This window comes from Aulonocara stuartgranti, assembly GCF_965226115.1.
Source record: "Aulonocara stuartgranti genome assembly, chromosome: 23".
NCBI classification, from domain to species: Eukaryota; Metazoa; Chordata; class Actinopteri; order Cichliformes; family Cichlidae; genus Aulonocara; species Aulonocara stuartgranti.
The window spans coordinates 51,507,716-51,524,652 of record NC_138958.1 but is presented as its reverse complement, the minus strand read 5'-3'; the positions used below and the strand labels follow the sequence as shown (position 1 = coordinate 51,524,652).

The window sequence follows — 16,937 nt, the reverse complement described above, 5'->3', positions numbered from 1 at the left end:
ATCCAAGAAACAATAAAAGAAGTGTTTTCCTCTTAGGGGCGGCTGTGCCTCAGGAGGTAGAGCTGATCATCTACTACTCAGAAGGTTGGTAGTTTGATCCCCGGCTGTTCAAGTCTGCATGTCAAAGTATGCTTGGACAAGATACGAGCCCGGTTGAACAAAGGGGCAGTATGAACGTGTTATTCAAAGTGCTTTGAGTAGTTTAGAAAAGCACTTTATAAAAACAGTACATTTACTATATTGAAAGACCACATGGGCACAAAAATCAGTAACGCACGCACACACACACACACGCACGCACGCACGCACACACGCACGCACGCACGCACACACACACACACACACACACACGAGTGTATTCATATCCTTGTGTGGAAATCTCACTGACACAATGCTTTCCTTCGCTGCTTATCCTACCCATAATGCAATTGTAACGCTGACACTAAAACCACATTTTGAGTCTCAAAAATGCCTTCAAACTTTTGGGGGCTGTTGGTCCCTGTAAGTATAGTAAACGTGCACATTACCACCGTTACAGTGGGTTTAGGGAGCAGTGCCAAGGGAGGCTGACCAACACAGCTGATGCCCATATTCTAATCATGCTCCCTCTATTTTAGTAGCACCCAGGACCTGAAGAGGAAGAGGAGTACAAGCAGCTGAGCAAGAACGACACCAAAGGATGACTGTTTGAAAAAAAAAAAAAAATCCAAAACACTAAGACTCAACCATGAGCCCATCGGTGTGTCAGTTTTCTAATTACATTTGTTTATACTGTTAGCTTTTTATTTGTTTCTGTGGAACTGATTCTACATGCTGCTAACAGGCTGCTTCTAATTCCATGAAACATCTGATGTTTAATGATGATAAAAGGACAAATCCACGTCCAGCTTTAACATCACGCTGGGTTCTTGGCTAGCTTAGGATTAGCATGCTGTCGGTGCAGGTGCTTGCAAAAATGCAAAGTTGTGTTAGCAGAATAATGCACAAAGTTTGCAATTTACAGTTGCACTCTTGTCTTTTTGTGCAATAAAAATAAAAGCAATGTCCACATCCACGCTGTAGATTGCACCATTATTTTCCTCCAAATACATTTTTAGTCCACATGACAAAAATCTGCTGATTACAGTACAATTGCAAAAAGCAACAAGCAGAATCAATCGACAGGCACACTAACAATTCCAACGAATTCAAATACTTGGAATTGGTTCTCTACAAGCACCGCTTCACAAATACCATCCCTAACAGGAACCATCATGGAAGGACAGGCCTCTCCATGGCACGCACCACCAGCTGACTAAAAACTCCTACAAGTGGTTAGAGAAGGCTGGACTGAAACACAGCACAGAGACATTAATAATGGCAGGACAGGGACAAGCTCTGAGCACAAGATCAACAGAGGCAGGAGTCTACCAGGCAAGACCTGTGCAAATATGACCCTGAGGCAATCAGCACATAACAACATGTTAGCAGGCAGCGCATACTTGGAACACCAGGACCAAGTGCTTGAAATGCTTCTAAAATTCCCAAGATGTGGAACTCATGTTATGACAAGGCATGAGTTACTCTATCCATGTGGAAGCTACAGACACGTACACGTGCACATTTACCTCCTTTTTCGTTTGTTAAGCTGCTGGCAGACGTTGGCCCACCGAGTGTTCAGTAATTTGAGCTGTGATTGAAGCTGCAAAGCATCATCTGGTGTGCTCATCTGGCTTATGTCCACCCCTGCAGAGTTCACTCTGCCCAGCACCGCTTCCTGGAGGGGTATTTCCTCAGTCAAGTCCTGTGACACAGTAGATTATTACTGATTAATTATTTATTGATTTCAAGTGAAAATTATAGACAGAGATCCAGGTGGAATTTTAAGATTTCCCACAGTGTCGTTGACACTATTCAACAACAAACGCTCAAATTTACCTTTAATTTACAGGTTATATTTGTGCAGTTACATTTTCTCAAAAAGGAAAAGTAGTGTATGCGTGTTTTACCCTTAGGTGCTGTCTGTGTGCTCCTGGGTCACTCTCGGCCAGTTTCAAAGTCTCCTCAGCATCGTTCAGCCACTCCTCAAGCTCCTTCTGATCCGAAACAAACTTCTGCCACTTGGAGTTACAATCCTGCCAACGCCTTGACACACACACAGAAAAATGTTTATTTATAATTGTGCACAATGTTTGAAATATGCATGTAAGCACACACACATAATACCACGTGTGCACATAAAACACACACAAAGGCAAGCATGCGTGCAGAAACGCACACACGTGCAGGACTCGCAGTATACAGGGAACCACCCTTACTTAAGCCTGTCCTGGTAGAGCTTGTTCAGTTTGCCCCAGTTGATACTGAGCAGGTTGACAGACTCCTGGATTCTTTGGCCCTCCAGAGGTCGAGCACCAGACATCATCTCCTTCCTGTGAGCCAGTACTCCATCGACGGGACCTCGCAGCTTGTCAATGTTCCCCTTTACGTCCTGCATGTGTGGAGGATAAGATTATGGTGGAAAAGTGACTGAGGAGAGTACACTCTCTGGTGTGAAAATATTTCGAATTGTTCTCTTAACACGATACATTTTAGAAGAAAACCCCAAAATAGAACAGAATATAATTTCCACATCCCAATTATGCACCATTCTATGTTACATAAAATCCCAAAAAGTACATCGAAGTTTGTGGTTTGTTGGGATTTAAATAAATATATTCTTAGTGCTTATTGTCTGATTATATCGTTTTATGTATGCCAGACCCACACGAGAACTATGTTAAGGGTGACAAGTTGCCCTGGCAACAGACTTTAGAAAGAGGAAGTGCAAAGCTGCAATATGTAAAATTAAAGATCCTTTTTTGAGTTAGACCACTCTGAGCCGTGTCTTTCTTTGCCGTTAACGAATACAAAGAACTGGATTTAATAGGTTGTAATGTGACAACCAGTTCAAAGGGTGTGGATACTTGTTCAAAGGACTACAGTAGCTCGAGTTGCTATTCATTATTACAACAGCTTCTTATGTTACAAGACGCACATTTTCCTGTTTGGTACGTAGTCATAGAAACTATGGTACACAGTAGGGATGCACCGATACCGATACTGGTATCGGGGCCGATACTGTAAAATATGTGTGTACTCATACTCGTAAAAGTTAACCGATACCAACTTATTTCATTAGTCAGAGGGTGGCTGGTCATTTCTGTTGTAGTTTTTTAGATTGGCCACTAGGGGGACATCCCGCGCTAAACAGGCACAGGGTTAGGCGAGTGAGACTGGCGGCTCCAGATAAAAAAGAGAAACTGGAGGCTGCTGTAGCTAGGCTAAACAAAATGCCAGCAGTGTGGACCGGAACAGCCAACTTTAGCTCAGGTTTTGGAAAAGCGATGAAAAATGTCAAGAGAAAATCCACGGGCAGTTAAAACAACAGAGGCTCTGACTCGTTTTATCGCTCTGGATGACCAGCCAATGCCAGTCGTGGAAAACATAGGATTGCGCCGTCTTCTCAGCGTACTCGTACTCGAGCTGCGATATAAAATTCGCAACCGCCCACACATCAGGGAGATAATGGTGCCAAAACTTTCTGAAGAGGTAAAGACGAGCAGTGTGTGCGCGATGTCAGTCCTCGGTTTAACGGCACAGTGGACTGTTGAGGAGTTTGTTCGTCAATGCCAAATACTTTCGTTATTTTGTTTGTTTACAATATGGACTCTGCAATAATTTAAAAGTTTATTTTATTCTCAAACCGAAGTTGTATTTATTTTATTCCAAACAGGAGTGTTTATTTATTATTCTGAAAGCTCGAGACAGTGCCAATAGTTCAGTGATATTTTGTTAAATTACAATGTGGAGACTCTGCAATAATTTAACAGAAGTGCTTATTTTTCACTTGAAATTTTTTTGTGGTCATTTTTATTAATATTTTATTTTTTACCGGCAGAGAATAAAATAAAACCTGTCTTCCAATTCATTGCATTTGTGTGTGTGTGTGTGTGTGTGTGGTAGAAAGAAGTTTTTGTACTCTGTATCGGCAAGCACTCAGATCCAAGTATCGGTATCGTATTTGTTTGAAAAAACTGGTATCGTTGCATCCCCAGTACACAGCATGAGAGAAAATACATTAAAAAATAAAACAACATTGACTACAACAGGAAACTCAGTATAATGGTATAAACAACAGTATAATACTTATAGGTTTTAGCTATTTGATCACACTGGTGGTCAGTTTTGACTGACTGGGCTTTCAGACAGAAGTTCAAAAGCAATGCTGACCTTCAGGCAGTGCTCTTGCTGAGACATGTTATAATATGCTGCAGGCCAGTATTCAGGAGAGTTCAGCTTGAAGTCCGTCTCTGACACCGAGCACAACAGCGCCTGGAGCTCTGTGATATACTCCTGATTACACAAGTGCACACACATGCACACACAGACACATAAAAAGGCAACACAAACATACAAAGCAGAGCCAAATCAGAAAAAGAGAACATATCAAAGAAAACAACATCTGCAACTGATCTGCAATTTTGTTTTCTCGTCATCTTTTTTGAATGTGTAAGAAATCTCAATAAATGACTCATTTTCCTAAACCCCCAAATTTTCAAACTACATTTTGTATCTGCATAGTTTATTTTTGTCTAATAATAAACTTGTTGTGTATATATATGCATTTGTGCATAAGTCATGTAAGTGTAACACATATGATCAAAACACAGAAAAATGTGACCAAACAAAGGCTGGGAACTCTGCATGGCCAGTACTGAGTAAATGTCTCTTTGCAAACACAATAACCATTGAAGCCTTTTGAGCTCAGAGTATGTGACTCCGTGTTTGATTGAATAGGTTTCATTCGTTCTGCAAACTTTTAGTACTATGAAGCGATGGTGTCCCTGTTTGGAGGCCTAACCCAGCTGTATCCTAGTTTAGGTTAAAGGGTGAGGCAAAATCTTCAGCTTGTGCCTGATGTAGTTTATTGAGATACTGAGTTGTATTTATGTTTCTTCTTTCTGTCATAGAAGTCAAGTTACTGACATTTGCTTCGAGAATTTGGAAACGTTTGTTAAACTGCAGTTTTTTGAATTCTTTCCATAAAAGCTACGCAAACTACTACCTAAAAACACTTGTTTTCATTTTTAGAGTCCCAATCAGGTGCATCGAGTAACCCAAGCCTGTTAATTGTTAGGGGACGGCTGGAGGAGTCTGAGTGTTGAGAAAGCCTTAAAATGTGCATCTTTAATGACGACTGTGAACGAGCTGTAACACTAACAGGCTAATTGAGATCTGAGGATCTTTGGTCAGTGAGAGCTGAGGTCTCCTGGGAGGTCCTACTTTGAACTGTCCAAAGCAAAACTAATATGCTAATCTTGTTTTTTTATTTTAAGGATCTCAGTTTTTACCACTGATGCCCAAACATCTGCATGCTAACGTGCACCTGGTGCCATAGAACCACTTGTGTTCATCACGAAGGTCAAAGTGATTTTGATGTGAAGACCTGGTGGGCTGATCCTTCAAGCCTTTGCAAAAGAAAAACCCTTTCTCTGATATCATGCCAGGTGTGTGTGTGTGTGTGTTATGAGGTGAACTTGAGAGGTACAGTTTTGAATGCCTTTGCTTCTCTGCTTACAGTCATCATGGTTTCCTACACTAGGAGCACGTCTCTGAAAAACGTGCTGTCACCTACCATCCTGTAAAGTTACCGCTCACTTTTTTTGACGTCTCGTATTTTAAGCCAACAACAAGCCCATAAAGTGCACACAATACTACGTTTCATGTTACATGCTTTTTCTTTCTATTGTTGGTTTGTTCTGTGCATATGGCTGTTTATAATTATGTGTCCCACAACACTGTAACCATCAAAACCTAGACTGTCATAATATCACTCAGCTGTGTTCCTAAACCTTCGTTAGGCAGCAGTTTTCCCTGGATGCTAAAGACTGACTATTGTTATTTTTTTCATAATTCTTAAGACTCATTTTACATTTATTTCTTTTTAATCAACTTCACTGGCTGATCAGAACCTTCCTGCTTAAAACAGACGTGATTAAAAGTGGGAAAAGCGTGTGGTCGTATTTATGAATTATGTCAACATTGGACATTATTTTAAGAGCAAAGGCTGCATAGTGATTAGACTCTAATTTACTGCCTCACATTAGTAGCAAAGGACCAAACACTGCCCACACATTTTCATTGTGAGCCTTTCCAACATTTTGTATTTGACTCTCGTGTGTGAGCACAGAGCACCTGTAGTTGACAGTGGACTTAAAGCCACTCAGGTTTGACCTCATATTAAACAATAACAGAATTGGTTTCATCTGCCAGCTAAAAGGTTCATGTTTGATCCCTGGGTGCTTCCAGTCTGCACGCCAAATATCCTTGGGCAAGACACTACCAACAGGGGTGGCCAGATGTGCGGCCTTATTTCTTACCCCCTGACCTGTAACTCTGAACTCAAAATAAGACTTTATTTTGAGAGCACTTTAGTATTATGAAGACAGTGTCCAGAAGATGTCAGCTTCATAAGATCGCTGTGATCAGTAATATTTAAGGAAAATATTTGACCAGATGAGTGACATTAGCAGCTTATATGTTTACTGTCCAATGCTGTGAGAGAGCAAGGCAGAAAATGACAAACTGATACTACTGTGCTTAAGACTGGTCTGAAATCACATGTAGAAATAAACTAATGTATACCTGAAATCTGACAGTTCACATGCGTATCTGTCTATGTACATGGATTTCCTGTTAGTGGCTTACAAGATAAATACATCGTCTGTGATTTGCAGATCAGGGAACTGCCAGTAATGTGATTGGTTTGTGGAGCAGGAGGCATGCAGTGACACAGAGTAAGACAAAGCAACCAAGGAGATTTAAACTTGTGTACAGGTATAATGTGTGGATGAGAATGCAGCATAGAAAGACACAAAAAGCAACTTGTTTCCTTGAGTGGAGAAAATCAAATCCAGATTTTCAAAACATAAAAATGTATTGTACTATCAGTTTTGAAGGTATTAAAAATGTAAAGAGATAGAGAAGGTCTCAAATTTGGGGTATTTAGGTAGGGACTAATATTTTACTAAAAGATAACGTTGGTAACATTTTAAATGTTTCTTATCATCCATAAGTTTCATAGGCAAACACACAAAATGTAACCACTCTATGCTAACCACTCTATGCTAACCACTCTATGCTAACCACTCTATGCTAACCACCTCGGTAGCACTATTAAAAAACAGCCTACATGAATTCTGAATCTAGTAGTAAATTATTAAGATAGCACTACTAGCATATCATAGTTGTTAGAGCTAATGAGTTTGTGGTACCAATATTAGTTTGTACTCGATCAGAACACTGTTCGTTGGCTGACTGTGGATTTAATAAGTTTACTGCTCCTAACCTTCGTTTGGATTGAAGCTTTCATGCTGTTACATAAAAATGAATTGTTACAACTTTTACTACTACCTTTGAGAGATTAAAGAGTTAGTATTGAAATATAATAATTAAAGTATTTTCTGTTAGTACTGTAGATACACAAGTTGTGCCTACTGAAACTCACACATTGTCTTTTGAAGGGTATGAACTTGCCCTCCACCTCAACCCAGCGTGTGTTGAGCTGGAGTTGGCGGGGCTCCACTAGATTGGTGGCTCCAGCCTCTGAAAGCTGATTGGCTAAGCCCTGCACCTCCTTAAGCTCCTCCTTCTTCTTGTCGAACTCTGAGCCAATTTCCTATTGAACAAAATCAATGGGGAAGGTCACTTGCTATTGGTTGGGGGCCAAGTGGGGCAAGCACAGAGAAGTATGTAGATGTATTGGAAACACATTCTCTCTCTCACACACACACACACACACACACACACACACACACACACACACACACACACACAGTTACACAAACATTTCAAATAATAAATAATGACACATTCCACTTTCTTTTTCCCATCAGCACATCATTTACCCATCAGAGACAATACATTGACAAAAGGGACAAAGTGTTGTGTTCGTCAGTGTCACATATAAACATACAAAGTTCAGGCTGCATATTTGTATAGTATTTAACTCCATTTCAAAAAGAAAGCAGTGCTATGATCATGAGGCACTGACTGCCTTGAGACTTTATTCATACAGAGAACAAGTAAAGTTATTGTGCTATGTGTGAACTAAGCAGCTTCTGGCTGAACAGAAACAAAGAGCTACACGAACAGACTGGAAGCAGAAGGATGGACAGAGACACAGACGGACAAGCAGTGAGGAATATCTGTCGCGGCAATGATGATGAGTCTGAGACGTGCGGGTGGTGTGTCCGCTTAGCGAAATGTCATAGTGATCATCTGAAAGTGAAACACATACAGAGAGTCAGAAAGGGCGGGGAAACTGGTGGGAGTCCAGGGTTTCCTTCTCACACCTTCTCCAAATCAGAACCAGATGTTAGTGCTGCACTGCTGTAGCACTTTGATCAAAATAAGAAATCATTGGACATCTTAATACTTAAAATTGCTCTAAACAAACAATATGATTCTTGTGTTCTTTTCAGATGCTGTAGTTTCAAAAACTGGAAGGAGCGCCTACAAACTGTAACAAAGATACAAATGCTGCCTTCACAAGCGTATGAAATTGATTGAGATCCCATTTTTAACATGGGTTTAATTTGACGTTGGCTCACCCTTTGCAGCTATAAAACCCTCAACTCTTCTGGGTAGGCTTTCCCTTCCAAGTGCATTTGTGAAGTCAGACACTGATGGTGGACGAGTAGACCTGGCTCGCCGTCTCAGCTCCAATTCATCCCAAAGGTGTTGTATTGGGTTGAAGTCAGGACTCTGTGCTGGTCAGTCAAATTCTTCCACACCAAACTTGCTCATCCATGTCTTTGTGGGTCTTCATGCACTGAAGGATTAAGAGTTCCTTTCACTAGAACTAAGAGGCCGAGCCCAGCTCCTGAGAAATGGCCCCATACCAAACTTTACAATTGAGACAATGCAGTCTGACAAGAGCCATTTACTTGGCAACTGCCAAACCCAGACTCATCCAGTGGATTTCCAGACAGAGAAATATGATTCATCGCTCCAGAGAGCACATCTTCACTGCTCTAGAGTCTAGTAGCACCATGCTCTAGGCCACTACATCCAATGCTTTGCAATTGTGCTTGTCATGGTGATGTAGGGCCTGGATACAGCTGCCCAGCCATGAAGCTCTCTACCTACTGGTCCCGAGCTAATCTGAATCCCACATGAAGTCTGGAGGTCTATAGTGATGTGCACTATACACCTCAGCATAACCTTGCTCTGTCATTTGTACATCTGTGGCTATCTAAGTGATTGGAACACCTGAATTCAATGGTTTGTGTGAATAAGTGATTACTTTACACCACAGTGTATATAAATTATTCTGAAAAACTAATCAAGTGGCAAATATAAGTAAAGTACACGGTTTTAATATAATGTTGGCAATGTCTAAAGCTACTGAGTTGGTCAAGTGAGGTCAAGTATGTTTGCTGCAGCAAAGCTCAATAGTATACTGAATTACATAGTTTTATCATCATCGTGAAGTAATAAACAGGGATTTTAAGTTCAATGCTGCCTTAAAAGACAGTTAGTAATTATTTAATGACAATAAAATATTGCATACAACTCTGGTCCATTGATAAAAAACTAAATCCTTGATAAAATCTACAGGTGATCGTAATAAAAAGACTATTCCCTTAAAAAATGCTCAGGGAGTGTTTCCATGTCATTAAGCTGCAAATCTTTGATATTAAATCTTTATCCAAAAGTTGGAGAAGGGGAGAGGAAGGATAGAAACAAAGGAATATATACCGCAAAACACAGAATGGCAAAAGATCAAAGCAGACGATGTGGGAAAGAAAAGGCGTGAGATGAAGAGCTGCGGTGACAAACAAAGTCAGGCTGTGGGTCTTTGAGAAAAGCCAAATAGAAAATACAAAGAAGTGCTTTATGGAATGGAGCTGTGTGTGTGTTTCTGTGCACATCGTCACCTTGACCCTCTCTCCCTCAGGCGGGTCAGGCAGTAAGTCCACTCTGCGCTGAATGTCATCTAGCCAGGCAAGCAGGTCATGTGACTTCCTCCTGTATTGGTACCACTGGGGCGCAATGGCCAATGCCTTCCTGTTTCGAAGGACGCGCAGGTCCTACATGCATGTGCCCACACAAGCACACAGAGACATGCACACACATGAATATCACGAATATCTTTATGTGACACAGCTTTCATCCAACTGACCTGCTGTTACATGTATTCAAAATAAAACGTGTGCAGCTATAGCTGAGAAGAACATTAACATTCATGTCATCTTGCTTCTTTCCTCCCACAATTATTATCTCAAAAAACGCTGGTCATGAAAGTACTGACTCAAAAAGTTTTCATTGTAGAAACTGTTTCTGTATTTGCATGTATGAGCACGTTAACATGTTTTTATTTATTTAATGTAATACATACATACTTCTATATTTATAGAAGCAAGTACAACAAGTTTAGTTTTGTATTTAGTGAAAATGAAAAAATCTTTACTTTGTTAAGTTTTATTTTATTTAATGTAATGGTTTGCTTTATTTTGGCTTATTGTTAACATAATATGCTAATATTAGCATAATATGCTAGCCAGCAAAGAGCAACTTTTTGCTGACTTGAACACAGATAACAGGCTTTGGCTTAATGTGTTAGCAGCAACTTTTAGCTATTTCATTGCAATGATATAACACATTGTGAATATACTCCCATGTTATTACTCTGTTTAATATTAGCTGTTGTGTGTGTTACCTTCACTGTGTTGTATTTCATGTTCAGCTTGTTATGCTTAAGTCTGATCTCCTCTCTCTTGTCCAGATCCGGGACTCTCTTCTGTAGACTCTCTCCTTTTAATAGTAACTCCTTAACTGCGCCCTCCTCACAGTCCTAAAAAGTACATGCTTGGTTTGTTAGTCGAAACAGAAAATGACTGGAAGTCACACTAGCTGTGACTGAACCTTGGTGTGAGGGTAACAGACCTTGTCCTCCAGGAAATCTTCTTCCTTCAGGTTTTCCCCTTGTTTGACTTCATCTTCCAGGAGCTCCAGCCAGACCTGCGCGTCACTGTGGTACTGCTCCAGCTCTTTGGCTGATGCTGCCGTCTGCCGCACACACACAGTCCCATGGCAACGATGTACAGGCGCACACATACACACAGAACGTACATTTATTTACACAGTCGCAGACCTATGTAGTAAGACTAAGAAGAAGAGTTAAGGAGCAACTACAATTTGAAATCTATTAAAGTAAATTCATGGATTTTAGGATTTAAGATATAGCATTTAACAATAAATATGAAACAGCCAAACAAACAGACTGTGTGTTACTGCTCTAAAAGTATATCTCCATAAAGGTACTTCCCTACCATTCCAGAGGTAATGCGCTGAGAGATGGTGTCAAATCTGTGGTTAAGCTGCTCCAGCTTGGGTCTGACCTGGGCCTGGCAGTTGTCCCCCCTGGTGGACATTAACTCTTGCCCCAGAGACCTTACCTCCTCCATCTTTCCTCTGGTGAGTTCCAGCTCTGCACGTAGCACCTGCAGGTCCCAAGACACATATGTAAGGTGCATAAACTGTCTTCACCAAAGGCATGAAAGAAACATTTGGCATAGGGAAAAAGCCTCAAAGTATATAAACAATAGAACCTTCAACACATCACTGGGTCCCTGGCTGTCTATCTCATTCATTTTTCTCTCTGCACCATTGATCCATCCATTCACTTCCTGTATTTGTCCATCCAACTTGTGCATCTGCTGCTGGTAGTCCTGAAAGAGATAAAGAAAGAGAAAAATATGACTCTTCTTCTGCAAACAGTGACATCTACAAGAGCTATATTTAGCAAACCAGGTCTAATATTAGAACCGAAACAACAGGTAAATGAAAAGTATAATAAGGAAAATCACAGAATGATTTCAGCTCTATTTCTGACCAGCAGCAGGTTGAGCCATTCTTCTGCTCTAGAAGTCACTGCAATCCAGTTGCAGTGCAGCAGGCTGACTTTGTCGTCCACCAGGCCTCCGTGGCCGCGCAGCACAGCCTTTAAGGCCTCGGCGAGGTCCACCACTGCCTGCAGCTGTGGCTGGTGTCTCTCCGTCTCCCCATGGATGCACTGAGAACAATTAGGAAACAAGGACAGAAGAACTTTTCTATGTAAGGTGACCTTGCATGTTTATAAAGGCACTTAAAATAAAAGATATTATCACTCTTTAATGTTTGTCTTCATGTCGATATATACACGTAGGTACCTGTGCCCACGCCACCTCATCCTTCAGGTCACTGGGCATTCCATCCACTGCAGAGCGCCTCGTCAACTCGGCATCAGTGGCGGCGAGCCATTCTGTGAGCCCGTTCAGCTCCTTACGCAGCTTCCTTGACAACTTCAGACTCTTCTCCAGCTCCAACTTACTCTCTGTCACCTACAAACACATATTCTTTGATTATGCTGGTGGAGTTACTCCAGTGTGTGTGTGCGTATGTGTGTGTGTCCTAACCTGAGCTCCCATCTGGTTATACAGCAGTTTCAGGGCGGTCACTCTGTCGTCCAGCTCTTTGGGCTGCTCAGTCTGCTGCCGCTGTACGATTTGTCTGCCTGTTTTTATAACCGTCTCCACCTCCCCTTTCACTTCACTCAGCGCTTTATACAGCTTCTGTTCAAGCCAAATAGATAGAAGCCACTTAAAATAGAATCTCTCCATCAGTTCGTATGTGAAACAAATACCCACCATGCACTGCTCCAGCTGTGACTGCACCACATCCTGCTCCACACTGCGGATGTCCAGCACCCCCATTTGACTTTTGACCCAGGCTAGCACGCGCTCACACTCGAGCAGCCGAGAATCAAAGTTGGCAGGCTTCTGGAAGAGTCGGAACTTAGTCCACACATCTGCCAGCATATTCTGGGAAATGACAAGACCCATAGTACACATAATGATAGGCAACGAGTCCTACAGGAGTACTGATTACAGCAAACACCATATCCTGTCTGTACATGTGTCCACTAACATGGCAAAAAGTGGTCATTGATACAGTTACCACGGCAATAACTTCCAAAGACACGTTTGAGTACTGGCAGGTATTTGATCACCTGTCAGTGGCGCAAATGTGCAACACACATGCATACTTGCAGTTGAGTAGTATCTTGCCCAAGGATATTTGGCATGCAGACTAGGGGAAGCCAGGAATCGAACCACCAACCGCTCAGTAGATGACCTACCACCTGAGCTACAGCCACCCCACATGGCACAGTATGCTCGCACTGATGTAAGTAATAATGCCCTTTGATTTTCAGCATTATCTTCTGCGTTTTATGCTGTACTGTTGGTTGTACCGCCCAACACCTCAAAACAGGTTCTGATGAGGAAATTTGATGTGCAGGAGATCTGAGCATTCGAGTAGAGTCCATTTACATGTTTTCTAGCTTTAGGATAAAAAACGTGACCTGATGTTTTCAAGTGGTCGTCAGTAAGGGCTGTTTGCACCTATATTACCCATTTTAGCACACTGTCTGTGGTTATGTACCTGGGTAAGGTCCATCTGTCCCATGATCTTTGGGGAAGGCTCTTTGTCTTTGTTCTGGTTCTTCTTCCTCAAGTCCTCCAGGGTCGTTTCATGGCTGCTCAGCTCTGACTGGATTTTCTTGTGAAAACACAAACACACATGATACATAAGGAATTCATGTAATTTTATGTAATTTATTAAATTCAATTAAACACTAAAGTCAAAGTGAAATAACCCTAAAAATGCTTAAATGGACTGACAGTGTACAGCCTTCTGCTGACCACAAGGGGGAAGGAGATATCAAGAAGAGAGAAGATGGAGTCCAAACACGAGCCTACATCACCGCCACACTTACAGATTCTCTCGCACACACTTTGTCTCTGCCACCCTTCTCTTTAAAAACAAAGTCCACTCTGCTCCAATAATGTAATCATCCTTTTATCCTCTTGTGTGTGTGTGTCAGTGAGAGAGAGATTGAAAAAGAGATGGTGAAAGGGAGACAGAGAGAAATCAAGTCAAAGTGTGGGGAAGACAGCAGGAAAAAGAGGCAAGGACACAAAGACCGAGGCTGTTTGTGTGTCTGTTTGTTTCCTAACACCAGTGGTGAGCGGTGGTCTGGATTTGCCCTTAAACAGAGACTTTCAATCTGCTAAAGACGCCCAAACTGGTTTCAGAACTGGTTCTTTTTATTTTGGCCAGCTGATATTAGACCTCACACTTGGGTGCTGTAATATTTTACAAATGTTTGTAAAGTCAGGATATCGTTTGGAATTCTGTCTTCCTCGGTTGGCGTGGGAAACAAATGCCTTTGTTCCTCTCGTGTGACTATAAAGGTTATAGAGGGATTATTGTGCTATGGCTACCTGAGCTTCCTGTGGTATCTGCTGAGCGTCGATTTGATCAGCCAGGTATGCAGTAAGGTGGCGGTCTGTGTTAGCTAAGGATTCCTGGATCTGCTTCAGGGTCTCGTCATTCTCCCGAGCCCACTGGAGGTTCTGCTCCAGCTCTTTTTGCCTGAGTGCTGCCTGTGGAAACAAGAAAGTCAAAAGACATATTCTAACTCATGTAAATTAGAACAAGAACAAGAACTAAAAGTCCGGCCCCTCTCCTGTAGAACCAGCGCCCAGTTTGCGTATCTTTAAATATGAAAACAGACTATTTTCTAGCTATTTACAGGCCATGAGAATTTTAGCACAGTAAAGCACTCGTAGAGGCTTCACTATTAGCACACAAACAGACACACACAGCTACATACACGAGACAGGAGTACATCTACACAAAGACACACAGCCCCCTGTGTGTACCCTCTTGAAGGATGGATTCTGGGATTTCTCTCGCATGTCCTCTCGGTGTTGTCGCTATATAACCGACGCTCTTCTGAAATTTGTTATCAGTGAGGTGTCTCAGTGTCTACTGCAGTGTTTCCATCTTCACTCTCTCGTTAACTGCAGACAGGAATAACTAGTAAACAATCCTATTACATCATATAAGAGCCTGTGTGACTGTGTGTGAGAGAGAAGGCTTAAATGTATGCGGTTACAGGTGAACATACTAATCCCATACAGAAGGATAATGGTTCCAAGTATAGTCCTGAGGCAGCCTAAGCCTTGTGCTAGCAGTGCATGCGTCTGAGGCCCTCACTCGGGTTTTTCTTCTTACTCATTATTCCTCTATCCCGAACATCGGTGACTGACTGCCTTATGTTAAAAACACCTTCCAATTGGTTTTCATCTGTTACCAAACAATGAAATGAAATCTCCAAGTATGCATCTGTGATCTGAAGAAATGAACAAGGAGACGTGGAATTATTTAATTATTGTTTTTTGCATGCATGGGGCAGATTTATCACTTTAAAGTGGAACATTAATATATTGAGATTATTATTCTGCTCTGTCAGCTAACTAGAGCTTGTGAAAGGAAGCTGACTGACTCTTGCACTTATCTTCTTTTTCATCAGCTAAGTAGGGTGAAAAGGAAGAATAATGCTTTTTGAAGCCTCTGGGGTAAGAGTAATCACCAATGACAACAGAGCCACAATCTCAGAATCACTTTCTAAATCAAAATAAGCTGTTATAGCAGCACAGCATGTGACAAGTGAAGTAGATCATTGTTCTGCTGAATGAAACCAAAAAATTGTCTGAATCTAACAAACATTGTTGAAAATGTTACCTTTCTCCCAAACCCCTTTAAAGTCGACTTCTGTAGCATGCTCAGGCCTTCAGTTTACTGACGGTACTGTGTCAATAACAGAAGTCATACTTTCGTCTGTACTGTGGCCACTCATAGCAAGTCACCTTTTATCATCAGATGAGAATAAACCAAGATTAAACAGTGAGTATGGCTCGTCTCTATTTAGCTTATTTATCGTGCACCTCTCGTCATGGAAAGAAAGTTGAAACATGATGACAGAAAAAGAGTTCCTTTAGTTTTTGATAGAGTAAACAGAATATCAGATTTTCATTTGGGCATTTTTTTACAACATTTTATGTATTTATTTATTTTACTCAATTTGCATTTTGAACATGTGTTGTCATCCTGCTTAATATAATAATAATGCTAACTTATTATAAGTGAAAACTAAACCTCTACGCTTATATATAACCATATTTCACTTGCATAAGAAAATTGAATTTTAGTCAGTTTAAAGATGAATTGCTGAAATCTCCTTGAATCCCTTTCCTTTCTGTAACAAGACTTTTGCTCAAACAAAGCTTTGGATGATATATTCAGACTAATGTGGCATTTTGAGTACATGTCATTATGTTCAAATTTTAAGACAATAAGATTTCAAAGGTCATCTGAAATCCCTGGGAAGACCATGAAACTGACAAACAACCCTAGTTATCTGACAGTGTTGCTCATGAAACATCCAATTTTTGCCAGATGTAAGAAATAAAAATTGATTTCCTCAATGCCGTCTTTTCAGCTCAACAAAGGAAAAACATCCAGGCAATATTTTGCTCTCTGTGCACATTTTCTTCTCATCCATCATTCCAAGAAATACTCACTAAAACTCTGGTCCTGTCTCGCGGCTCCTCGTCTTTTTCATAGATAACAAATAAACAGGGCTCAGACCTACCCAGTCTCTCCCTACGTGCATACATGCTGGTATAAATACCAAAACAAGGAGCAGGAGCTTCTGTTCCTCTCAAAAATACAAAAGGTCTGAAATAAAAAACACAAAACACGCACACACACTCTTGCAGTCTATGTAGGGTAGATAAACAAAAGAAGGCTTATCAGGCAGCAAGGAGAACATTAATCTGGTTCTATTGTAAGGGAGGCGCACAACTATGTCTAATCTGTCGCTGAGGATCACAGCAAGTGGCTGAGAATACAATCATGTCATCGGTGATGACTGGAAGGATGGCAAAGGGACAAATGGAGGACAAGAATTAGGCAGATAAAGATACAAAAGGGGAGCAATGATTAAAAAAAACAGTTAATGT

The 16,937-nt window shown here is 41.2% G+C and overlaps 1 protein-coding gene across 1 annotated transcript in view; it reads right to left on the bottom strand.

Annotated features, from left to right (window-relative positions):
- LOC309700336 (dystrophin-like) overlaps positions 1-16,937 on the bottom strand; it is a 208,343-nt gene that overhangs the window by 97,036 nt on the left and 94,370 nt on the right. The window contains 16 exon segments of the mRNA XM_082523857.1: positions 1,608-1,783; positions 1,989-2,124; positions 2,298-2,470; positions 4,252-4,374; positions 7,529-7,699; positions 9,963-10,115; positions 10,745-10,879; positions 10,972-11,094; positions 11,358-11,528; positions 11,637-11,756; positions 11,921-12,100; positions 12,237-12,407; positions 12,483-12,638; positions 12,714-12,887; positions 13,510-13,626; positions 14,352-14,513. Of these exon segments, the coding sequence (XP_082379983.1) occupies positions 1,608-1,783; positions 1,989-2,124; positions 2,298-2,470; positions 4,252-4,374; positions 7,529-7,699; positions 9,963-10,115; positions 10,745-10,879; positions 10,972-11,094; positions 11,358-11,528; positions 11,637-11,756; positions 11,921-12,100; positions 12,237-12,407; positions 12,483-12,638; positions 12,714-12,887; positions 13,510-13,626; positions 14,352-14,513 (2,441 nt within the window).